We start from the raw sequence: 27755 nt of genomic DNA, 5'->3' as shown, positions 1-27755 counted from the left end.
AGCTTAAATTCGACGAATACTATTTAGCAGAATAAACGGGAGAAATTGAGTTCAGAATATTATATATCACATTTCTAGAAGCTATCAACTTATTATATGGGGTTGATTACAGGAAAAAAGGCAGATGCATAAAAACATTTTACAATTCAAAATAGAAGCGTCATAATCTTATATTTATATATTATACTTATGATTTCTAAACTGGGTTTACTGCTACAGCTAATACTGACGGAGCAGGGATACCAGGTTAGAGTTTATTGTTGTGGCTCCAGGTCTAGATTAGAACCGTAGACTGAATCCTCAGCATGAACAGATTCATGATAGGATCCTGCCATAGATCCAGCTATACTTGGAGCAGTTGAACCTTGTTGATGGTTCATAGGTTGGTTTAATACAGGATACGAGCCTCCGGGCATATTTAAAGGATGGTTTATGCCCATACCAGCTAATGTAGCCGGATTCATGACAGCTTGACCTTGATTTAGTATGACAGAATGATTCAACAGCGTGGGTCCAGGATTGATCAAACCTGGAACTGGGTTCAAGACTCCGGAACCCTGGTTTAATGCTCCCGGAGCAGAGTTTAACATACTAATATCCTGAACCATTCCTTGACTGGCACCTTGAGTCAGGTTAACCGGAATATTTGAATATCCAGGTAGAGGTCGGTACGTATTCTGGATATTGTTAACGGAAGGATGATTAACAAAAGCCTGACCCTGAGATTGTCCCATCATATTACTGGGTATGTAGCCAGTAGCTGGGCTAGCTCTATGATCTATACCTGGAGGCGAGGCTGGGGTACCATGTGAAGGCTGATATCTAGCCGTACTATACAAAGCTTGGGACGTATTCGGCATCATCATAACAGGTATCATCCCTGTCATAGTGTTGTATCCCATACTAGGCTGTGCTGTACTAGACATGATAGGTTGTCTAACTGATGTTGTTTCTCCACCCATGATTAGAGAACTAGCAGGACGAGACTCCTGTCTAACTGGGACAGCCGAGGGATTTAACGGGGTTGTTCTTACTTGGAACGAGGAGGGATTTGAAGTTCCTGCACCGTATCCATACTGAGGCAACTGTCCATGGATGGTGTTAGAATGGTTTGGATATCCCTGATATCCTCCATGACTGGAGAGACTGGTTAATGATGTAGTTCTAAAGTCGGCGTTAAGCTCACTAGGATAGGCGGGCTCAGGGACATTGGATTGCTGAATCACTCCGGAAAATGGGGGCGGATTAATGGCGGTAAATGGCGGAGCATTATTCGCCTGAATAACCGGAACCGGAACAGATGAATTGCCAAGTCCTCCGGATTGATGTCCCATTACTGGTTGCTCTATATTACTAACTCGTCTCTCCGGGACGGGTTTCTGTAAATTACTATCATGCACAAACCGGAGTAAACCCTCCGTAAAAGTTCTCCCTCTTGTCGGTGTATTCGTTCCGCTCCCCTCGGCTCCGCTATCGGAGAGAGAATCTCTCTTGTGCATCTCAACTGGAAGATTTCGGACAGGTTCTGACTGAACAGATTCACAGTCTAGGCGATCTAGTTTCTCCTCGACCTCGTGATCTAGGTTACTAGCTGGAGAATATCTCTGCTGCTGGGGCATATTCTGCTGAATCATCAACTGCTCAGGGGTTAGATACATCTGCTGACCTCCTCCTGTACAATATATTCTTTCTTTTAAAAGTAAAAACATCTTAATGGTAATAAGTTTTGCACGAAATCGTTCAAATCCTAACAGTAAGATTTATGTTTGCTTTCACTAAATACCATTTTAAACTTAATAAAGATTTATGAAAAGAAACCTTTAACCAATAAAATTACATTTCTAGAAATGAAAAGAATGATGTAAAAAAGTTTTTCCTCCTTAATTATAGATTTTATACCTGCACATGACACGGCTATAACACGACCCCCACCCACAGAAATATACTGTGGTTGCATATTTGCATACTGGTTACTCCCGGGGCTCACGTAAGCAATCCTAGGAACAGGTTGAAGAACCTGCTGATTATGGTTCTGCTGGTTTTGTAAACTCATGCTGGTTGGACTAAACATCATAGGATTATGCTCTGATCCCATATTGACCCGACCTCCTTGCTGCTGAAGCTGTTGCAGCTGCTGCTGGAGCTGCTGTTGATGATGTTGTTGTTGAAACTGCTGCTGTTGATGCTGCTGCTGTTGATGATGCTGTTGTTGCTGCTGATGTTGGTGTTGCCGCTGCTTTTGCTGCAGAAGCTCTTGATCAATCTGCTTCTGGAGAAGATCCTTCTGTTCCTGGAGCTTCCTGAGGTTCTCGTTCTGCTCGTAGTTATATACATCCTGCTGCTGCTGCAACCTTTCTTGCTCCTGGGACTTCCTGGCAGCTAGGAGAGAAGATACTAGTTGAATCCTGTAGGTTTCTTTATCCTGCACATACTGCATCTTCAAATCCTCCATCCTACGCTGCAGGTTGGTCATCTCATTCATATGCCTAAACATATTTTAAATTATTCTCTGTCGTAAAACCTTAAAAACCATGACGTAATGCTGAACAAAATCGTTATTGTCGAAGGAGCATCTAACATCAAAACAATGTTGTTTACGGAGATTATCTTCAATAATAACTTTTCTGATACAAACAATAACAGTTAAATGCGGTTAAATAACTAATTTATCATAAGATGTGACAACACTTGGCATCAAAGGAGTCAGTTTTGAACAGAATTCTATTATCAACGTAATAGCTGGGAAACCTAGCTTTGACTGGAAAGTGGAAATCTGTATAAGTCGATCTAATAAACTTCGAATTTCAAAACCAAGCTAGATAATAATATTCTCTTGGCTAAGGGGTTCTAGAGTTATAATCGGACAAACAAACAAACAACGATTATTTAACTAAAGTCAATTAAAGCTCTGAACCCCTTATAGTGCTAGAACAGGATGAATACAAAATTAAACTACCATTTATAAGACGAGAGTGACAACTTTTAATGGTCACACACATTTTCACGGATAATCTGAAGTTTTCAAATAAATCTTAAGTAATGATGCATCAAATCTTACAAATAAAAATATTTAATATCTTGGCCAGCACCTAAAGTTTACATTGCTGTAACAGGAGTTTATTACAAATATACATCTGGACAATTAAACACATTCTGCTCAACTTGGATTTAACGTAGTTTTTAGACTTTGATTAAACAGTTTTCGATAAGTAATTGAAATAGGCACGGGCACGGCTAGATTATCTAGCTGCTCAGACTCGATTTATATTCTAGTTTCGGCTAAATACGTTATTTATCATCAGCTCTAGTTAAAGAGAAGAAGTTGAACAACCTTGCGCAGAAAAACAAATTGACCTGAAAGCCTAATAAACTATTTAAAAAACTAGCTTAGGAACCCAGCCATTCCTCACGTTAATCATATCACTCCGCCGTTTATCTGCGCTTTGTCTTCAATTACGATTTTAGCTATTTCGAATAGCAAAGCAAAGCTAAGAACCATAGATAAAGATAGATTGCTCATAAGACGACATTTTTCATCTTGAAATATATCAATGTACAGAGATGTTATGAAGATATTCCTATTATATAGATTAACTAGGTCGGTTGTGAACATTGGCTGTTCTTATGCCATTGAGTACTTGTGGTGTACATGAGTTCTGTAGAGAGAAATTTAAGTTAGTATAGTCCTTCTCATGTCCTTCTTCAGTTCTCGTCAATATGACATATTGCTCAGTGATTGTTGTTAAAATAGTTCCATTCCCGGAGTTATTTTATGAAATCCATTAAAACAACAAACCACCCCGCTTATCATTTAAGTACACTTTGACCCCTAGAAGTATGAGTTCGCGGACTGTACAATTATTGGTGATTTTGCGTTACATAAGCTATCTATGTTTATTTATTTATCTATGCTAAGAGCATTTCCGTGGTTCTCCCGAGTTCCCCAATCAAAATTTTAGACAAATCGGCTATGTGGTTCACCAGACATACAAACAAATAAACAGAGATTATGATTGTAGATTACACATTTCAAAAATGTATAGGCGCAGAATTTCTTCTGGTTACTGCTGTATACAGTATACACATATAAATTACCTCTGTTCTAGTTTATTAAGAGCATTCTGAATGATAGATTCCTCCTCTGTAATCGGCTCTTGATCATCCTCTACAGCCTCGACGTCAAGCTAGAAATATAAAATATATTGTTACAAATTTAAAAATGTTTACTTAGCCTCAGTATACATTGGAAAGATTAAAGTGTTAAAAATATGGCACGTGTAGGTCATCGTTTTTAATCCAGTTTTTAACACTTTCACTTTTAGGAAGGCTTACAAAAATCTGAAAACTTTTAATTATTGTAAAATTGTAAATGTACAGGGTTATCCACAAAGAATAAGCTGTAAAGACGACAAAATATGACGACCCCCGTATTAAATTAAGTTTTCTGCCTTCAATATAGTCTTCTAATGGCTTATTTGATGATTTGTCAAAGAAAGACACAAGTTTACAGTTGCAGGGAATCCAGAATGAAAAGAAACAGACATTATAAATTCTGTATAGTCGTCTCTGAAGTCTCATCCTTTGTGAGGAACCCTGGATGATCATAAAAGATTACAATTTGCAAATTTATTACTCTATGTCAGATTTTGCAGAATGTAATAAAATCAAAATTTTAGAGTCGAATAAAAACAATATAGTATGAAACTGTTTTGTGTGCATAAAAAGAAGATTAAATGAAACATCCAACATGACATAGGGTTTACTGTAACCATTCCAATTATTTACTGAGAATGAATGGAACCGAATACTACAGTAAACGGATGCAAATTATAATATATCTACTTTATTCCCATCTATCTACTTCAAGGATAATAACTCCCAGCAGACTTAATACACTACCGAGTTAATGTTTTCATCAACCTTTGATGTTTATACTCCAGTGTTGTACACAGCCCAGTGTACGCAAGGACATGCTTGTGTACATACGTTGTGTACTAGAAGGGATGCTGTTAGGTTTAAAACGGACAATTTCCCTAAATATAAATCTCCAGAACTGGTTGAACCCTCATCTTACCCGCCATACATCCTCACTCAGACCATTGATAGTCTCAGTTTCAATATCAGTCGCAGACACTCCTTTGTTGACCGCTATCAGACTGGATGGGATACCAGCTACAATATTGGCCGGTCGACGCATTATCTTGGAAAACGGGTTCTGGGTTCTAGACGCAGCCATTAGGTTGGCTTTTTCTCCGGATATGGTGTGATAAACCTCTAGTTCATCTATGACTGGTTCCTCTAGGTAGGTTCTGGAGTTTGATCTTAGTAATTTCATCGGAGATTTAACAGGTTTAAAGCTTGCATTGTTTTCATTCTGGTATCTCCGGATAAATGAACGGTTTAAAACTGGAGATTCCATCTCGTCCTGACTAGTTCTGCGAGCTAAAAACTGTGCCGGGTCGGATTCCTCGTAGTTTGATGATCTTGAGACAGGACGGGAGACCGCGTAACCCGGAGGAGATCGAGGAAGGGATAGGTTGTTTACGGATCCTCCGCTATCCGTGTGAAAAATTGTATCTAGATCTTGATTCAGTTCAGTCAGAGTCTTTTGTTTCATCTCGGTGTCTAGCCGACCACTCGGAGGAGTTTTCGAATCCGAACCCGTCTCCGATACAACCCGAGACCTGTGAAAATCCAGCCGAGAGAGGGATCTGACATTTCTCCTAGGTTTGATTGAGCTGGTAGTGTGTATGGTGTTATATATATGTGTTGGACTTCCGCTAACTAATGAATCCTTGGACCCGAGATGAACATCAGATTGACGTCGGAGTCCTGGATTTCTCCTAAAACTTCCTAACCCAAATATTTCACTGTTAGGTTTAGGTTTTCTCCGGGGTTTATTCTGAAGCTGAATCTCTGGAACCTCAGTGATGATAAATCTTGGATTTACTCGGGATTGTCTCAAGGTAGCCTGTTCTCCGTACTATAGTAGAATATATACAAGGATGCAGGATCGAATCTTATCAATTTAATAAGAACTGATAAAGAACTAGTTTAACTCCGACTAAATTAAAAACATTAAGTACTTATCGACCTTGTAACTTGATTTTAATCCTATGTAATGCTCGAGAGAGAAAACATAAATTTCACAATTAATTGTTTCATCCTGTTCGGCCCCATCTAAACTATTAACTCCTCACAAACATTTTTATTAAAATCAATGATCCCCTTTTTCCTCCTCTATGTACAACTAGGGACTGGAAGGCTGAGTAAACATAGTGTGAAATAGGAATAAAAAAGGGAGGTTTAAAAAATTAATGTAAAAAATTAAAATATTCAACTTATTAGTTTAAGAAACTTGTTCATGATAACAATGTCAATAATTAATAGAAGAGTAGACTAAAAGTTGGGATGGGGGGGGGGGTGACAGAGAGTATACGTTGTGAGAGTTGCGTATTTGTTAGACCGAGGAGTGTCGGTAGTAAATCTATGGCGCAGTTGTGGAAACTGGTTAAAATTACGCTTCAGAGTGTAGACTTTGGAGGATATAAACTGGGGACCTAGGAGAGAGAGAACTATACAGACTATACTAATCACTCCAGACTCTTGAAACCTTTATCTGATCAAAAATTTTGAAGATATTGTCGTTACCCTAAGTTTAGCGTTGGATTCTGATAATTTGTACATGTTTTCCTGCACTGTACCCAGTAGAAATGCGCGTCACTTTTGTAGAAAACCCACAGTTTAAAATAATTTGGATATTATAAACATTAATGTCTTATTCATACTTTATGAGAAGAATCTTTTAAGGGTACCGTTGTGAATCGAGCTTTGCTATTTTTGCACGGAGAGTTTTACTTAAAATTTCGCTTTCAGTACCTTTAAAACACTTAACTATTCTAGTAACTAACAAAAAAAAACTATTTACACTGTTCAGTGTTGATATCAGTTAGAATATATAAAATATATAAAAAGAATTCTTTATCGTCTCGATACAATAACATAAAGCTAACGCCATCTTGCTTTAAATATCCTATGTGCTGAGGTTATTGTGCTGAGGTTATCATTATAATAAATAGATAAAAGATCAACCATCATTCCGTGTATAGTTATACAATACATCAATACATCAAAAGTATAGTCTGTTATATATCGATTGCTGAATAAGCTTTCTATCAGCAGATCAGTAACGAAAAGACAAGATTATAACTCCTCAGATGATCATTGAAAAATTTCTAAAAGATGGACGCTTCGTCCTGTAGGCCTAGTATGTCCGAAAACAGACTGGTAAAACTATTAGCTTAATTAATTAATTAATTAATTACACATAAGTGCATAAATGTCGTCTTCATGTTTATGGGTCACCACACTGTATTCTGTGTAGTGTTGATAATATTTCTGTTTAACTCAGTAAACAGAATCCATATGTGTATACTATTTCTATATACAGTTCTCAGGGTGTAATATATATATAGGCAGGCACACATTAACTGTAAGTGTAATTTTGCCATTATTGGCCTTAAAGGGAGTGACCGGCTATGTAAGGTAGTTGAACTGAGTATGCAGTGTTGTGGAAAACTTCTTTCGAATTCATATGAGACATATTAAACTTTTTAAGATCTGTAAATCCTGAGTTTGAGCGCAAATTCGATGTTCAAAACTCCTACTCTAGGGGGTGGATACGTTTTCAGAATTATTTTTTTTGAAATTATTGAAATATTGTGTATGTAACCCGCAGGATTAAACACCTATTTCAGTCAACTTTAAAATTAAGCAAGACATCGATTTCTTTGTGTCGTCAAAATATCTAGCGCTTTGACGTGTTAGAATGTTAACAATTAAGTTCTTTTGACAAATTAATTAAAACATTTCTATGTAAGTGTGTGGCTAATTACTAAAACCATAAAGCTATTGAATTGTATCATCTCTCTATATAATTGAATTTATTGCAGCATCCCTCCCATTATCTCAGTCATAAATCTAATGTATTGACTATTGAATTGTATCATCTCTCTATATAATTGAATTTATTGCAGCATCCCTCCCATTATCTCAGTCATAAATCGTTTCCAAACAAAGAGTTGCCTATTCAGGGTTTAAAAGGGCGCGGCGGAGGAAAAAAAATTTAACAAAAGAATAAAGACAACATTGTTGTGAGAAAGAGATTGAGAACAAAATATCTATCAATATGAAAATAATAAAAACTAATTCGTGTATAAATGTAAATCAGAAAAAAAATAAGCACCATTAAAGTTTACTAGGCAAAAGATTTTAAGAAAAAAAATATGTATAAATATTTAATATGAATATAATCGAACCAAGAAAAATGAATTCTTGAATAATTGTAAATGATAAATAAAATGATCAGCGACATTAAAGTTAACTACGGTCAAATTCAAGACAAGTTTTCTTCCACTTTCTAATTGTAGAAAAATATAAATTTCATGAACATTTTCTTCATTTTTACTTCGAAGATTGTTAATTAAATTGACTGTTCATGTTGGTGAAATTCAAGAGAACATGTCCAATTCACAACTACGGTATTCTCTATTCTGGCTAAAAGAGTGTTCAATTCTGATAATTTTCTCGAATTGTCCTATGAAGAATCAGAATGTTACCAATATGGAGAAACCATCAGTCATTCTTTATTTTAATCAAATCAAATAAAATCAGACTCTTAGGGTGCCCTCCTCCCAGTCCCCGAACCCGAGATGACTATACTATATCAGGTTTGGAGAAAGGCGTGATAGCTTGTAGAATTAAGAATACTGTACTTTAAATGAAAAAGTTCCATTAAACTGCACACATAAGATGGAAATCTCCTCTCTTTGATGTCTTTCTGATAAAAATTTAAAGTAGTATAATGCTCAAATGGATTGGAAAAATGTCAAATGTGAAAACGAAAAAACAAGATGGCGGCTATATAACATACCTGTGGATCCTTGGCTGGTTCTACTGGGATAAATGTTGATTCAGGTTGAGGTCTAAAGTTCTGTTGAACAAAGGCAGAGTTACCAGGGATATTATGAAGGGAGGTCGGGGGTAACATTGGTTGCGGGGCACACACCTACACAGAGTTGGAATTAAAACTTAATGTTCAATTTGATTTTATTTCTTTGCGAACATTTTTTACGTCTTCTGTTTTTGTTAAATATCTAACTGTCCTGCGATCCAAACAGCTTTGATGATTGTCAATTATTCATTAAATTTTATGACCGGGCTAATTTTAGTGTGTTGCTAGGCTTTCCATATCAACCCACTTAAACTTTTTTGTAGCCCTGGACAGTAATATTTAAACTTAAATCTAATTAGTTGATGACAAATCTTTGAAGATTTTGCGTCAGATGATGAATATTCTAGTTTAAGAATTTGTCGACGAAACTTTGCGTAACCCTTAGATACACAACGGTTCCCTTTCGACAAGTGTCTGGGAAAAAATTACAGAAATAAATTTCCTTTTTTCCATTGAGTTTCTCATCAACGTTACTTGCACATTTAAGCACCAGAGACAATGTAAGAAATTAAAAAATTTAGCACTTTCCAAGATAAAACGAGACAATGTTTAAAGAGGTACCGTCGTTAATCTGGTATGTAACTTTTTAGAGGGCCATTTGAAATAACGTTTACAGTCCCTTTATTCCAGAATTAAAAAACACTACCTGTGGCAGGGATTGATGGTATGATGAACCCTCCTTTAAACTAACCATCCCTGAATCCTGACTTACATCTAGTCTACCCTGGACTTCCAGGTGACTAGCCTCACAACCAACTGGAATAGAGTCTCCGCTCATGTGATGTTCGTCCTGGTTCACGCCAATCTAAATAATGGGTTAACTACTCAGGGCACGGTGAACTAGAGGTCCTGGTTTACACCAATCTAAATAATGGGTTTACTACTCAGGGCACAGTAAACTAGAGGTCCTGGTAAACACCAATCTAAATAATGGGTTTACTACTCAGGGCACGGTAAACTAGAGGTCCTGGTTTACACCAATCTAAATAATGGGTTTACTACTCAGGGTACAGTATACTAGAGGTCCTGGTTTATTCCAATCTAAATAATGGGTTTACTACTCAGGGCACGGTAAACTAGAGGTCCTGGTTTACTCCAATCTAAATAATATATAAAGGTTTACTACTCAGGGCACGGTATACTAGAGGTCCTGGTTTACTCCAATCTAAATAATATATAAAGGTTAATTACCCAGGGCACGGTAAACTAGAGGTCCGGTTTACTTCAATCTAAATAATAGGTAACGGTTTACTACTCAGGGCACGGTATACTAGAGGTCCTGGTTTACTCCAAACTAAATAATGGGTTTACTACTCAGGGCACGGTAAACTAGAGGTCCTGGTTTACTCCAATCTAAATAATATATAAAGGTTTACTACTCAGGGCACGGTATACTAGAGGTCCTGGTTTACTCCAATCTAAATAATATATAAAGGTTAATTACCCAGGGGACGGTAAACTAGAGGTCCTGGTTTACTTTCCAATCTAAATAATAGGTAAAGGTTTACTACTCAGGGCACGGTATACTAGAGGTCCTGAATTATTCGTATTATTTAAAACCCGTTTGTTGGGATTTGAATTTAAATAATTATTTACAAAAAAGGTCTCCTGCGGTATTGACGGATTATAAGTGAGAGATCAAATATGCCTTTAATATTTCAATAGACAGCAGAAACTTTGTTTTATTTGGTATTATAGACAAACATTGCCAACAATTAGAATATAAAAGTGTTGTTATTTTCCTACAACTCTAGTACTGTGGTGGTAAAGTTTGAATGAAGGTTGACCTAATTATGCAGTACCTGGGAGTTGAGATCATAGTTAGGTTGATTCCATTGATTATTATAATCCTGTCCTACTATCTGCATACCACGGGTAGGGATAACCTAAACATTGGACTGTAAGCGTAATTTATAGAAGCATAAACCCGGTTTTTTCTTAGTTAAGTGGTCTAATGATTTTTAAAGAAAAAAATGACGAAATTAAGAAACTATCTTTGTTTTATCTTCAAAGTTTAAATGAAATACGCTCTTTAAATTATTAACTTCATATAATGTGTATTTAACGACACGAAAACAAACAAAATTGAAGCATCAAAAGAAAATCTGATTGTTTTATGTATTTAGTAAACTTATTTCAGTCTATATAGCTAATTTAACATTTTGATAATTTGAAATAAATTTAGGATAATTTTTATAAATTGAATAAAATTTTGTAAAATATTCAAAGGAAATCAGTCAACGAAAATTTTGCAACAAGATTTCCACCAAAATTGAAAGAATCCAAATTTCAAAATATGGTGTTCAATTTATATAAAATACATCAGATGTATATACGAGGCTTTTAGGGCGTAAGATTTAATTGTTGCTTTATCTGTGAACATTTTTTCTTTGCATACATTATAAAACAAAAACAAAAAGTTCTTTTGTTCGTGGATTAAAAAAAAATTCAGCATTTTATGAAAATCTAAGTTTTTGGAGGCAAAATTTCTATATTCTGTTTATCCATAAATATTTGGGCCCGATCGGATCAGCGATTTTGACGTTTACTGGTTACATACTATGATACTAACAGACAGACAAGCAAAGTATATATATATATATATAGATTATATATAAAATATAAAGAGTTAGATCTAAAAACTCCCCCGACATGGAGAGCCAGACCACCATCAGTAAAGGTGTCTGGCTGTTTGGTCTTATTTAGTATTACGGGAATATCATTAGGTTGATCTAAAAATACAATAAAAAGGTTCAGAATTTCGTTCTTTTTTAAAAGACTGTTTGTACGAAAGAATGACTGAAAGCGAATTTGTTAGGCTAGCTTCATTTTGATATCATTAACCATTAATAAAATATTGTAAAATTTATGGCAAAATATAAAATTTGATTTGATAGTTATGTTGTCTGAAAGCTGAGAAAAAGTAACAAGGATTAGAATACCCTGCCAAACATTTTCAATCCTTATCTTCTCAATTCCTTTCTTTACACATTACATTAATACAGAGTAGAGACTTAGAATTCAGAATTCATTTGATCAAATCAAATCAAATCAAATCAAATCAAATCAAATCGAATCGAATCAAATCAAATCAAATCAAATCATATCAAATCAAATCAAATCAAATCAAATCAAATCAAATCAAAGTTATCTTCTCCAAGCGTATATATCTTTAAATCCAGACTGAGTTGAACAGAACTACACCATACATTTAAAAAAAATGGCTTAAACTACTTTAAACTAGTAATAAGGTGGGATATTTAACTTTTTGTCGATACTTGATTTCATTTTCAAACATATCCCTAAATACCGAATTCTAGCATATGTCGCGTTTTTGTACCATATCCTAGTTTTAAGACAATTAATCAAAATCAATTTTCAAGCATTTACCTACTTACGTAACAAAACAAGATTTTTTGATAAGGTAAAATAAAAACAAAATAGAAAAATAAAAATACATGGTTCTTTGATAATTTAAAAATCATTACAGCATTGAGAAATCAAATTATCACCATTATTTTGTTCTTACAAAAAAGATTTCACCAGTAATGCGGGAAATTTAATCAAATTTTATACTCTTATATAACAAATAAAATGTGAAAACTAAAATTTTGGAAAAATTTATCAGTTAATTTAGTCTTCATATGATAATTTTACTTTCACTGATTTATTTTGTAAGTTATGCCATTGAGTTTTTTTCTGAAAAGCGGATTATACTCAAAAACGGGAAGGTGAGTTTTGTCTCGAAAACGCGACAATGATTTAAATTCAGGATAAAAGAACTCCATCAGGAAATAGTTTTAAATTGGGAATTTTTGTCCTCGTCATGCTTTATAAAATGTTTGTTCTTGTTTTTATTTTCGACTTTTACTCTCGATGTGGGCCGGGATTCTAAAAACCCAGTCTTTCAATTTGTGCCCATATCTAACACTCAGTGTTAGAAATGGGCCAAGTGTTAGTTTGGGAACGAATGTCCCGTTAATTTGAGTAATTATAGACTTAAAAGACCTTTAATTTGAGTAATTATAGACTAAACAGACCTTTAATTTGGTAATTATAGACTTAAAAGACCTTGAATTTGAGTAATTGAGTAAACAGACCTTTAATTGGGTGATTATAGACTTAAAAGACCTTTAATTTCAGTAATTATAGACTTAAAAGACCTTTAATTTGAGTAATTATAGACTAAATAGACCTTTAATTGGGTAATTATAAACTAAAGAGACCTTTAAAGGGACCGTTCACTTTTTTGGGTAATTTCAGGGTAAACTAAACAGCCTAAGCGCTATTCATCGGTAATAGTCTTACTTTTCAAAGACAACTGTGGCCGGAGAAAAAGCCGATTTTTCGTTCAGAATTTGAGCGCAAAGGAACGGTTCCTTTCTATACACACTATTTGATGTTTTTTTCAGTATGTTGTGAATCAATTACGAACTGTAATACGGGTAATGATTAATTGATTGCCGTAGAGGACGTCGTCTTTGTATACACAGTTTATGTGTTTTAAAGCGAAAAACGTAAATTTCTTGCTAACTCAAATGTCAAAAGTTTTCATATTTTAGTATGTAACAACGAACACATAATGACATTAAAATATGATAAATTTAAATTTTATTGGACTGTTGTTACTGAAAAAAACATCAAATAGTGTGTATAGAAAGGAACCGTTCCTTTTCGCTCAAATTCTGAACGAAAAATCGGCTTTTTCTCCGGCCACAGTTGTCTTTGAAAAGTAAGACTATTACCGATGAATAGCGCTTAGGCTGTTTAGTTTACCCTGAAATTACCCAAAAAAGTGAACGGTCCCTTTAATTGTAGTAATTATAGACTACAGAGACCTTTAATTGTAGTAATTATAGACTGAACAGACCTTTGGTTATGGAGCATCGAGATATTAGTAATAGAGGGGGCATCTGGAATTTTAGACTTCTTGTTGTACAGCCACTGTACACAATGACCCGATCAGAAATTCTACCTGGGGGGATCATAATTCGTAGATCAGTGTTTTAAGACATTATTGTTTGAAAGTGAAGCCTACAATATTCACACAACCCATTTTAAATATAGAGGGAACTGGATCATTTCTGACTCTGAGTATTTTGCTATATTTGTTTCTATAACAATTTTTGTCAAAATGTTCACTGCATCTAAAAATTGGGTGTTTAGTCTTGTTCTATCCACTCTTTTCGTATGTTATGAAAAATTTCTGAACCCGAAACATTGTTTAATTGGGTCATAAAAATAAAGACGTTTTAAAATATTTTGAATTTTCAACAGGAAATTCAAGTTGGTGGAGGAGGGGGGAAGTAATAAGAAAACCTACCTCAGGATTAATTTGGTTTGGAGGCATAAATCCGGAATTAGAAGATGGATTCTGAAGTTGTTGCATTAACTGGTGTTGGATCTGCTGCTGCTGTTGTATCTGCTGTTGATGTATCTGCTGCTGTTGGAGCTGATGCTGTTGCTGAGCTAAGGTGGTAAATATAGGTTGTGGTTGAACCTGCTGGAAACCTAGAGAAGATATTGAGCTAAACCCTGGCTGGATGAATCCCTGATTGCCCTGATTACTATACACGGTAGAAGAGGATATAGAGGATAGGTTCAGATCATGTGGGTCCATGTTAGCTGTCGAGTACACAGGCTGGAAATCTGACCTTTCTCCGGATCTAACAAAACCCTCTGGGAGTAAACCTTGTCTGGCCAAGTTCTCCTCCACTACTCCTGGGAGACATTCAGTACCGTAAGGTATAGACTCACTAGCAGTATCGTAGCATGAACCCGGAGAAGGAGATGAATCGTAGTGTTCCTCCTCTGCACTAAGTCTCCAGGCCTCTGTAGATATACTCCTGGATCTAGCCTTGTCGAATTTTAAATTTTCCAGATCATTTCCTGAAACAATTTATATTCCTTAATATAATAAAAAAAAGAGTTTCTAACTGAGCAATGTTCTATAAAATCGAACATAAAAACTCGAAGAATGTGCATTTCAGTTATGAGAAGCCAGGTTTACATTATTAAATTTAATAATTGAAATGATTGTGGTAAATTCCCAAACTTTGTTAATTTCCTGAGTAAAAAACGGAATATTATGAATCATTTAGTTCGAACCCTTATATACCTGAGATGGGTGGAAGTGTGTGATGTACCTCAGGATCAGAAACTTCTTTCTCCTCGCTCACTTTCTTCACGTCGAACCTCGACATCTTGGTTGGCTTCGTGTCAACCTTCACACCAGAGTCAACCTCCGATACCTTCGGTCTATCCGGAGACGGGACGGGAGTTGACTGTCCCCCAGGTTCTCCGATAAGTTCCTCGATAGATTTTCCATTCTCCGAACCCACCTGGAGATTGTTACCGATATAATCGTCTTTGGTCTTTGTGTTATGATCCGGGTTGGGTTCCGAGCTTGATACAGGAATACCCTGTTCACTTCCATCTATCGGAGTTATCCCTGTAAGGGTTGTATCCTCCTGCAAGGATTGGTTCTGTGAACTGTAATCAGGTTGCAATATCTTCTCCAAGTTGGATTCCAAATTCTTCATTCCAGACCTGCAGCAAACTTTCATTATAGGGAATACAGAAACAATATTAACCTAGCAACCAATAACAAACCAAGTTAAATGAAAGCATATCTTCTATTAATAAAGACAAATTTCAGTTGACTGCATGATAAAGAAATAAAAATGTTGTTTTAAATTTCAAAATTGTTTGGTTAGAAAATTAACTAACTATTGATAAGTTAGAAAATATCTTAATTGGAATCCTCCAACTTTAATAATTAATTTATTGTATATTCTGCATCAATTATTCTGATTCGTATGCACTATGCAGCATCCCAACAATATTTGCCTTGATGTATCTCTGCACTTACCTGTCAAGGGTGTGATGTGTCTCCGTGTCTCTAGTTTCCTTGGTCACCGCCTGAACTGCTTGTCCTGCCAGCAGTAGAGGATGGGAGGTTGGTGAGGGAAGAACTCCAGGAGAGGGTAGAGGGGTTCCTGTTGAATCCACGACAACAGAATCCTTGAATAACAATAAACATAATTAATTTGCTGTTGCGAAATCAAATCAGACTTTAAGGACGTCCTACAAGGGAATATAATTCGATTTAAATGGTTTATTTATTTTGTGCAAATTTCGAATTTCATCATTCTTTAAAAAACTTTTCTGAAAATGTTTAAGCATGTAAAATGTTCTGTATGTCTAATAACAGGAGTGTGAAATCTACCTTTAATGAGAGGCTCATCTGAGATTGTTTATTCTCCCTGTCCTCCTTATTCTTCTCCTCCCTGGGGGGTTTATCCTCAACCAGATCCATCCTCCCAATATCCTCCACACTTCCCATCCTCAGCAGCTCCAGCTTCATCTTCACACTCTCAAGGGAGTTATCCAAGGGCCTAGACAAAACCAAGTTGATATTTAAAGCACAGGGGTTTAGTATAAACCAATATATATTTTATCTTAAAGGTACTGTAAGTGTAATTAAAGCGCCAAGCCACTCACACAACCTATATCTAGGCTCTGTTCATGGCTGCAGTGTTGCTCCTCTAGAATCCTCCGGTGGGGTCTTTTTCCAGATTACTGATGTCCAGAAGACCCTAAGGCCTTTCCGTGCATTCTTCATATTACATGTTTGATCCTCGTCTCTCTCGTTCTTCTCAAACCCCCAGAGGACCAATCCGGAAGCACACCTGTTCCTGTTACTTGTGCGGTAACAGGTGGGCCCTTTCCATGTCGATCTCCCTGCTCCTGACCTAGACGTGACTGTGCGCCCCCACGTGCCGTGACTGAACTAAGAGGGTGTAGGTAATTTCTGACCGTAGGGGTAGCGGTAAGGACTTAACTCAAATTTTGGCCCGAAACCTAGGGCGATTTTCACGAAACCTCGACCACTCCTGAAGTAGAAACCTTACCCTCCTATATACATCATATGGTAACATTGTAATAGGGTAAATAAAGTCTAATCCTGAAGTAATGATCTTGAGAGTTCTGAAATTTTAGCAAACTTTAACAACTAAGGGTTTAATAGCCGCAGCGCTTGGCCCTCAAGCCAATCCTAGCCGCAGCCTTCGGTCAAGATTTTATCACAACCTAACCTAACCCTCGATATAGATAACATGAGCAGATTGTAATTGTATAGCAATTAAATGTGAACAAAATGTGCGTCTTTTTTATGTTTCGTGGTTTATTACTTAATATATGATGTAAGGTACTTTCCCAAATGATTTTCCCCAAGTGGCAACTTCCTAAGGGTATTTAGCCAAGTGACAACTTCCCAAATGTTCAATTTCCCAAGCGGCAACTTCCCAAGTCTGCCCTAGCCACAGCTTTCGGCCCACTTCCTTTTATAGCTGCGGCACTCGGCCCTCTGCCCATCCAGGCCGCAGCGCTTGGCCCCCATTGCAGCCTGCGCGCCTCAGAGGGCCTGACCTAACCTTTGGGAAGTTGCCACTTGGGAAATTGCACATTTGGGAAGTTGATACTTGGGAAATTGTCACTTGGGAAGTCGCCCTTGGGAAAATGCCTTTGGGAAAGTACCTAACATCATATATTAAGTAAATATATATTATGTGTTCATTGGGTCTATGGAAATAATCACATGACCAACTGGTTGGATTCGAGTTTTAGGGGTTTAACCACTATTCCACTAAAACGATTGACCCAAAGATGCCAATGCCTGATTCACAACGGTACACTTTGTCTGATCTAGTATGAATTAGATATCACGGTTAATAATTTTTAAAGCCGATCTTTTTCTTATGTGGATTCTTTACAAAAGTGACTTGCGCATTTCTTCTGGAGAAAAACATTTAGGATCATTATTAGAATTTAACACTTTCAAAATAGAAAAACGACAATATCTTGCGCATTATTGATCAGATAAAGGTTTCAAGGGTTCCATTGTGAATTAAGCATTGCCACTATTGCTTGCAGGTCCCAGGGTCATATTTTTTACTAAGATTTACGAGCCATCTTTCTTCTTCGTGAAAATTTAGTGCAAAAATTGCTTGAAATACTTTTTCATTCTTTTCATAGTAAAAGAAAAATGGAGATAAACTTACTCAATTTTTCTGACAGTCTCCATCGTTTGATCTAGAGTAACTTTAGTGCCCGGCGGATCCGAAGGAGCAAGGAGTGAGGGTGGATCTCCACATGTGGGCGTGGTATCCGGTTTATTGGGAGAGGAGCAGTGGGATATCTCGGAGCTCGTGTTTGCAGATTTGGTCTCCGCTACCGGAGTAATATTAAATCTTGAAAACCGACTTTTCTGCTCCTTCTCTTCTTTTTGATCCTCCTTCTCAACCTTCTTGGCCGGACTGTTGGGGGCGGAGAGGGTGTTCCCCTGGGAGTTTCCAGACCCTGAGCTGTTGGAGGTTACAGTGCCCTGAGGAGAGAGCTCTTTCCCTTCTCCAGGCTGAGGGGGGGAATCATCCAACTTCGGTTCTCCCTGCAATAATTTTCAAATTCATAAATTGCTGTTTCTGAAGTATATTTATTCTATATGGAAAAGTATAAATATCAAAATTTGAAATAAAAGGAAGTGTTCGCGAAACATAAATGGGGATAACCCTACACTTCGGATTTGATCACTACCAATTTAATTTCTATCAATGGCGTATATAATGAGGAAAAAGGCAGGTCGTTTTAAAATATTTTACATATCCTAATCTTCTTTTATTTTTATATATATGATATACTTTTGGAGGACTATTATTTGGCCACTAGGTGGCTCTTGCAAAAAAATCTTTAAATAAAGATAAATCAAGAGCTTACCCTGCAAACAGATTCAGCGGACTGTTCCCGTTTTTCTCTGGTAGGAGAGAAACATTCCTCCGTTGGAAATGAGGCAACAGGAAGCCGTTCAGGGTTCTCATTTAACTGCTTGACAATGTCAATCAGCTGTTCGACGAGAATCCTCCTATGCTGCTCCGCCAGCAGATCTTCCCGGATAAACGTATTCGCCATCTCCTCCGGCACTATGTCGGTGGTGGAGAACTCGAACGTGACGGTTTTCTGCTTCGAAGTTTCCATCTGGCATTCAACCTAATATAAAAATTCTAAAACATGGTTTCAGACAATTCAACCAAATATAAAATTCTAAAACATAGTTTCAGACAATTCAACCAAATATAAAATTCTAAAACATGGGTTCATACAATATAACCAAATATAAAATTCTAAACATGGGTTCAGACAATTCAACCTAATATAAAATTCTAAAACATGGTTTCAGACAATATAACCTTATATAAAATTCTAAAACATGGTTTCAGACAATTCAACCTAATATAAAATTCTAAAACATGGTTTCAGACAATTCAACCTAATATAAAATTCTAAAACATGGTTCAGACAATTCAACCTAATATAAAATTCTAAAACATGGTTCAGACAATTCAACCTAATATAAAATTCTAAAACATGGGTTCAGACAATTCAACCTAATATAAAATTCTAAAACATTGGTTCAGATAATTCAACCTAATATAAAATTCTAAAGGTTCAGATAATTCAACCTAATATAAAATTCTAAAACATGGGTTCAGACAATATAACCTAATATAAGTTTCCACAATTTACTGCTTGAAACAGCAAGTTGTGTTTACTCATTAAACCTCATTTAGGAACATTTTCTCGAAGAAATGAGAAAGAACCCCAGTTTTAAAAGAAATAAATTGCCTCTTAACGTTTAACAAGAATTACCTTCACATCTGCCTTGCCGGGTTCAGTAACTTTAGCCTCGGTTTCTCCTTCCTCCGCCTCTACGCCAGCCTCAATAGGACTAATCCGTAGAACCTTGATTCGTGGTCCAAGATTTGCAGCAGTTTTCTTCCGTTCTCTTTTAACTCTCTTCTTGCCAGATTTACCGTCCGGGTCGGCTGCTCCGGTATCGCTATCAGTATACCCTCCACTCCTAAAATGTTCCACATGAAGGTGTAAAAACAGAATCAAAATATTTGAAATCAAAATGAAGCACCGTTTTCAAAGTATGGAAAACTCCATTCTTTTTAAAGAAAGAATTGGTAGAATTTATACTAGTTTTTATGGATGATAAAAAGAAGTATTTTCTACAATGGAATGAAATAAATTATCACATTTAATCCGGTTGCTAAGGTTAATGGGTTGACAGTGCAGAGAAATGAACAAAATTTTAAACTTAAGTTTTAAACATTTAAGGTTTCCTGCCTCGAGAAAACAAATTTTATTGAACTGCATAATAAAAAAATAAATAAATAAATAAATCAAACAGTCACCAATATGATCAGATTGAAAGATTTTTTAAATTTTTTTCTAGGAAAACAAAAATCAGTGAAATATCAAAAGTAAGAATGAGGATTTAGATACAATATAAAATATACGTCAAACAACAATTATTAATAAACGCATAGCGTTCAAGAGAACAAAGTCTTTAAAAATTCTCCTTCCCGCTTAAAAATATTTTAATAAAATATTAATAAAATGAAATCAAATAAAAGAATTTAGATTTAGATAAAATATAAATAAAAAACCTATAATTCAACGAAATGATTTTGGAAGAAAATAAGTAAGAAATAAATTTTGGATGAAATTTAAGAACTGTCTTATTCAACGAATAGGTTTTAGTGGAAAAAAACTTACATTTCACTTGATTCTTTGACGATATCTTTTATTGCAGGATCTACAGAAGAGATTGCCGAGTCCACGGACTAAAAACAAAATGTTATTCGCCGATAAATCATAAGTTTCATTTCGTAGTTTATTTTTTTTTTCTAGAATCTTAGCAACTAGTTTGATAAATATTATAAACAAGATAGCAAACAGCAAACTTTAAAAATAAACTAGGAAATAAATAATACTTTAAATGCATGCGCAATTTTACCCTACTCAATCATTTCGCGTGCTTTTTTTAGCCATCAGAAGTGCATGCTTAGATAGCAATATATTCAGCTTAAAACATGCAAACATGCACTCGTAATAAATCAAATAAGTTAGTTCATAATAATACCATGATTTTGTATCCATATAAGTAATATTGATAAAATCTAGAAACATGCGAATGTGATAGGAAAGAAACCTGAGTTGAAAACTTTAGAATGATGTATCCTTAATCCCGATTACTTAATCTGAGTATCTAATGAACACACTTTTGATTTTCTTCTGAAACCGTTCTTTAATAGAGAAAAATAAAAAACATTTTTTTTATTTTAACAAGTTCCTCCCGTTTCTGTATATAATCTTAAATGGCGCACAAAATTTCAAATTTATCGGCTTCATATATGCGACTCTGATTGGTTGAATTGTATACACTTTCAGGATACAAGTACAAGATTAGGTTAGTCTCGATATTAAGAAAAAGAGAGGATTAATCATTAATCTCAATATCCACCATTCTAAAGTTTTCAGCTCTGAGCATTTAAAATATTGCCAATAGAAAATATTAAATTATTTTACCGAGTTTAATTTGAAATATCTAACCGCAAAATCTTAAAAGTAAGAGGATTTGATGAAATTTTTTAGCAGCGAGCAAAAACATTTAACAAAGAAAAAAAACATTTTAAAAAGGTGTTTCACTACTAGTTAATTAATTCGTCTGTTCACAGTAGAAATAAGAAAAGAAAACTAGAATTCCTTTATAAACCATTAATTTCAGACTAAAGTTGAAGAATAGAATGGATTTTAAAAGTACTAAATATTATATTATTTTAAACTTAACAGCAATTAATTCATGCTAGAGTTTAATAGTAATGCAAAAGCTGACAGAACCATTTAGACTAATTAAAGTAGAAGGATAGAAGAAGGAAAAGCAGCCTGTATGTTAGCGAACATCCGGAGAAATAGAAACCTAAGCCCAAGGTTAAAGACTGATCGTAGAAGGCAACGAGAACCCTGGAAAAACGATCGAGACAAGATGCTGAATCTCCCATAGATTTATCTCATGCTTGAGATTGTTTTACGGCACCTTGAGACTGGACTGACTCCCCATCTCCCGGATAGTTGACATGATCCTTAGCTGTTCCTGGGACATGTTGGAGCCTAGAGACTCCAGGACGGGAGAGAGCGCAACACTTCCACTACTGGAACGTCTACGCTCCAGGTAGGCCAAAAGGTCGTCTCCGTCTCGAGATGGACTGGCGGAGCCAGATCTAGCCGAACCCAGTCTCAGGGTTTGACGAGATCTATAGATCTCGGACGGGTCGGCAGACCGTCTCCGGGTTGTTTGATCAGGAAAAGGAATTTTAGTATTTATATTGGAATATTGGGTCAATATCAAATTATCCAAACCTTCGTCCACAGACTGAATTTTAGGTCTAGAGAGAAAAACAAAAGGATTTTGTTGAACTACAGGTAACGAACCACGACGATACTGACTATTAAAGGTTTGAGATTCAGGATTGTAAAAAAGCACCGGAGCGGTGCTGGCGTGCATACACAGTTCCCCGGTGTTAACGGTCGGCGGGACCGCGGGTTGACTGTGTAATATGTTAGCTATTTCTAATCTTATATTGTTGGATTGATTTAACATATCCAGGTCGGTTACACAACTTACTTGTGATGTTAACCCTGGACGAGGATTGGTTTCTCCGGGAACAAGACCCCCTGAGTTTATATCACTGATCTTCCTTTTAGGAAGATGATCCGAAGTAGAAACCTCGGATCCTATTTTATTTATAGGATCAGTTCCTCCCGGTATGAAGATTCCGTTGGAGTCTACTCCTGGTTGATGATGAATGACAGTATTATTATCAACCGAAGGATAAAACTCCTGGGATCTACTCATATCAACTGCGGCGATTTTATCACCGGCAAATGTTGATTGGTTAATTGGAACTGAATCGGAAGAATTCACGTGAGAATACTGCTGAATATGAGCTTGTTGAAGAATCTCGTCCTGCAAAGGAAGATCAGGTTGGTATTGACGAACCCCTCCATCCTCCCCCTGGTGCTGGGGGTACCTGGATACATCTCCCTGCGGATACCCAGCAACTGTATATTGTGCCTGGATTGGAAAGGGTTGACCTGCCTGGGTTATTTGAAAGCTGTGTTGTTGATTAGAGAGTTGAGAATCATTTTGCGTAGAACCAGCATAATACAGGTTTCCATCATCTCCAGTAACTATCTGTGCATTGTTAGAAATTTGTTGCTGTAGACTCAGCTGTTCTTGGGAAATCTGTTGTTGAATCTGCTGTTCTTGGGCCAACTGTTGGTGAACCTGCTGTTTATGAACAGCCTGCTCGTGGGACAGCTGTTGCTGAACTAGCTGTTCTTGAACAAGTTGTTGATGAATCTGCTGTTGTTGAACAGCCTGTTCGTGGGAGAGCTGTTTCTGAACTAGCTGTTCTTGAACAAGTTGTTGCTGAATCTGCTGTTGTTGAACAGCCTGATCGTGGGAGAGCTGTTGCTGAACTAGCTGTTCTTGAACAAGTTGTTGCTGAATCTGCTGCTGTTGAACAAACTGTTCATTGGAAAGCTGTTGTTGAATTTGATGTTGAGATACCAACTGTTCAGATGCATGTTGTTGTTGAATCTGGTATTGTGAAGCATGTTGTTGCTGTATCTGCTGTTCATGTTGAGGAACAGACTGCTGAATAACCTGAGGATGAGTTAGCACAGTTTGCTGAATCTGCTCAGGGTTTATTTGAGTTCCTGGCACAGATATATGCTGTTGGGACTGCTGTTTACTCAGAATCAATTGTTGCTGTTGGGCGATATGTTGCTGCTGAGCAATCTGTTGTTGCTGTGCTAACTGTTGCTGTTGGGCCAACTGTTGTTCATAAGCCATTTGCTGCTGATGTGCAAGCTGCTGTTGTTGTTGCTCAGCTAGCTGCTGCTGTTGAGCTAGTTGCTGTTGGTAGGCTAACTGTTGCTGTTGAGCCAAATGCTGCTGGTGCTGAGCCAGTTGTTGTTGAGCTAGTTGCTGCTGTTGAGAAGATGGCAGTTGTGAAAGATTTTGTGTGGATTGACTCAATGGCTGCTGCTGGTTTGGTTGGAGTTGAGATAAGTTTTGAGTTGACAGACTTAACTGCGGTTGAGCTGGCTGCAGCTGATTTAAACTCTGAGTCGATTGACTCAAATGATGTTGGTTGATCTGCTGTTGTATCTGCTGCAACTGTTGTTGTTGTTGTAATTGTTGTTGCTGTTGCTGATACTGCTCCTCAGGATTTAGCAGTGCTGGAACCAGAGTTACCTTCTGATCTACACTAGCTTGCTTCTGTAGTTTCTTTACAAGCTCTCTCTGAAAGTCTGGTTGATAAAGTTGAGGAGGGGGTCCCTCCCCCCCTGCCTGGTATCCCTGGTTGCCTCCCTCCTGGTACACCTGGGACCCGGACACTTCACTTCCCTAATCACACACAAATACATTATTCTATTGAATTACAAGGAAAAAATTCCCCCCCAAAAAAACAAGGACAAATTATTTTGAAAAATTTTTGACATGCAAACCAAGGGGTGTATATTATCTAGGAACAAATGAAAAACTAAAAGCGTTTATAAAAGCAACAAATTTTATTTTCTTTAAGTCAACAAATCTTATTTTATTTTTCCTCATTTTTTTCTTTTATAATCAATCATTAATATTCAAGCAATGAAAAAATAGCTCATTAAATAATGTACACCCCTGAGACTAAGAGTTGATATGTTATGAATGAATATAAGCTAAGTTTATTAAACTTAAGTAAAGGTTTACTCCATTTAAGTTGTGTTTAAACTAAGCATAAGTTCAATCTCCCCAATATAAACTCTTGGACTAGGAACAGAAATTAGTTCTGAAATCTCAACAAAAAAAATGAAGTCAATGCCGAATGTTAAAAAAATGTTTTTGAGATGTCTAAAAAATGTCTAAAAAGTATCCCATAAAGGTTCTGCACACTCTACCTTAATCTCCCGGGGTAGTATTTCCCCTCTAGTCTGTACACTAGCCTAGAATGATTTATCATGTACAACACAAACAATCCCGTCCTTGACACCCTACACCCCTTTTCTTAGATTAAAAAAAATACTTTTGATAAAGTTTTTAGGAAAATATTACTTTTCTTGTTGAACTAAACCTTAAACATAGTTTAAGTAGGATGTGCAAATCTGTCTAATTTTAAACTATTGTACTGTGAGTAGTATTGCACTAAGTATGTACATTGCACACAGAATTAAATATTGTACAAAATTAAGATTTCCCAAGGGACATAAACAACTATATATAAATATATATATGTATACATCGTTTGAACTCGAGTTCAACAACATCATGCTGATTTTCAGGTTGAACATGTATTTGCCTTGGGTTCATACGGAGGAGATGAATCTTTTCCCCCCTGCTCCTGATCAAGCTTCTGAGAGTCGTCCAATATACCCTCGTCCTCCCTTAACCCCTGCTCCTCCCTATCCTCGAGGTTATCAGGATTCTGATCAGCCTCCAAGTTCAATTCTGCCTTACTGTTTTCTGCGGCCTGGTTTTCCTAACAAAATATTTCAATTTAAAAAATATGAAAAATAACACGATTCTTGAACAAAACAATTGACAAATGAAATCGATTTATGTGACTTAAATTCATTCCCTCTTCGCGTTTTTGACGAAAATTTGACGATTTTACTATTAATCAATGAGAGATTGGTTAAGTTTAACCCATCTCTCATTTGGGGATTTGACTAATAAAACATCGCCCATAAATGCTTCAAATCTAACAATAAATGTGAAAGAAAAAAACCTGTTCCAAGGCCCGTTCTAGTTTAGCCGCCTCCCTCTCCTTGTTTAGCCCTGTAATCTGGGTCTCCATGATGTGCGCCACCTTCTTTGCGTCATCCTCAGTGAGGAGCATCCCTGTCTTGTACATGTTCATCGCGATCTCGGCACAATCGTCCACACCAATATTGAACTCGAACTCGATTGCTTCGTTCTCTTTATGCGCGGGTTTATCTTTCCTTTGCTTCTTGTGGTCTGTGACCCTGGAAAAAAAGATTTAGTTAATTTTTTCCCCAATATCATGATAAAAATGTGTCTATGGTGGATATTCAATTTTTTACTTATCCTAAACGTTTTCCAGTTAAATTTCAAGTTTCAGTGATGTTTTTATGTTTGCTATCCAGCAAAATGAATATACAATATGACTGCGAAAAAGGATTAATTTTTCATACTCTCATTGTGAATTGACAAAGAGAAAGATAAAAATATTTCCTAAAAAATGCTGTTTTGAAGAAAAGATTTCTCAAGATTATATATATATCTGGATTTCTAAACGCTTAAAGGAAACCGATAAAGAATGCAGTAAATCTGAACTGGGTAATTGAAACAAAAATAAGAATAAAACTCTCGACTACAAATCTATCTTTAGAAAACAAATCTATCTTTAGAATACAAATCTATTTTAAGAAAACAAATCTATCGTCAAAATACAAATTTATGTTCAGAATAATCTATTTCTGGAATACAAATCTAATTTTAGAATACAAATCTTTCCCTAGAAAACAAATCTATCTTTAGAATACAAATTTATTTCTAGAATACAAATCTATCTCTGGAGTACAAATCTATCTCTGGAATACAAACCTATTCCTGAAATATCAATCTATTCCTGAAATACCAATCTATCTCTGGAGTACAAATCTATCTCTAGAATACAAATCTATTCCTGAAATACAAATCTAATTTTAGAATAAAAATCTTTCCCTGGAAAACAAATCTATCTTAGGAATACAAATCCATCTCTCGAGTACAAATCTATCTCTGGAGTACAAATCTATCTCTGGAATACCAATCTATTCCTGAAATACCAATCTATTCCTGAAATACCAATCTATTCCTGAAATACCAATCTATTCCTGAAATACCAATATATTCCTGAAATACCAATCTAACTCTGGAGTACAAATCTATTCCTGAAATACAAATCTATTCCTGAAATACAAATCTATCTCTGGAATACAAATCTATCTCTGGAATACAAATCTATCTCTGGAATACAAATCTATCTCTGGAATACAAAGCTATCTCTGGAATACAAATCTATCTCTGGAATACAAAGCTATCTCTGTAATTTTCTCATAAAAATATTTTTCATTACAAAGTGTACGTCAATTCATTTTCTGTGCAATTGTTTGTATTTTTAATCTAGTTTCTAATCCGTCCTGACTTTTGAACAGCCATTTTAATTGTTAAAGGGACTGTAAGCGTAAATTCATTTGACCCTTCATTCAAGGATGGCAAAGACCGATTCACAAGAGTACAATTGAAACCTTTTTGTACCATTAACATTGTTCGTTTCTAATCCGCCATTTTTATTGTTTTGATGAAATGTTTACCTAAGTCTGAAATTAACAGTGTTCTTGTCGGATTTAACCAACTCCTCTCTCTGCGCCAGTTCCACCTTGAACCCGGTATCCTCGGCAAAGAAATCAAATGCCAGTAAATCCTTTATGCTCGGCCTACAAATATATTCATCAGGTTTGTCAGTATGATTTCAGAACTAGGAGGTCGTAACTTTTTATCCCTTCGCACTTTTTTAGTCAAACGGATTAAGTTGAATTCTTTTAGATATACGTTGAATCAAAAACCATCAAGTTCTCTCGGCCGATGGAAGATCAAAAAAAGTTGAGTTAACCGTTCCTCATGGATTGAGTAGTTAATTGCTTTAAATAAAAGTTTCCAGTAACGATATCGAGATTGGCGTTGCGGATTAATGCATCTAAAGTTTGTGACAAACAAAAAATTGTTGTTTTATGGACTTTTTTCCGCCATTCTAGCCGAATTATATGTTTTAATTGATTAACAAAC

At 36.1% G+C, this 27755-nt stretch overlaps 1 protein-coding gene across 1 annotated transcript; it reads right to left on the bottom strand.

The window, feature by feature from the left end:
- Positions 1-145: 145 nt before the first annotated feature.
- On the bottom strand, positions 146-27538 carry LOC111700768 (uncharacterized). The gene is made up of 21 exons (XM_023471805.1): positions 27522-27538; positions 27284-27406; positions 25693-25930; positions 25264-25443; positions 24866-24910; positions 22542-24332; positions 20633-20700; positions 19718-19928; positions 18788-19057; positions 18076-18461; positions 16242-16410; positions 15885-16036; positions 15132-15562; positions 14337-14902; positions 10816-10899; positions 9660-9818; positions 8933-9067; positions 5075-5983; positions 4096-4184; positions 1900-2486; positions 146-1672 (listed from the first exon to the last, which is right to left on the bottom strand). Exons 1-21 carry the CDS (start codon positions 27536-27538, stop codon positions 255-257), a joined length of 8028 nt encoding a protein of 2675 aa, XP_023327573.1. The 3' UTR covers positions 146-254.
- Between the last annotated feature and the right edge of the window lie 217 nt (positions 27539-27755).

The sequence above is a fragment of the Eurytemora carolleeae genome, unplaced genomic scaffold (assembly GCF_000591075.1).
Source record: "Eurytemora carolleeae unplaced genomic scaffold, Eaff_2.0 scaffold243, whole genome shotgun sequence".
NCBI lineage: Eukaryota > Metazoa > Arthropoda > Copepoda > Calanoida > Temoridae > Eurytemora > Eurytemora carolleeae.
This window is presented reverse-complemented; position numbering and strand designations above follow the sequence as displayed.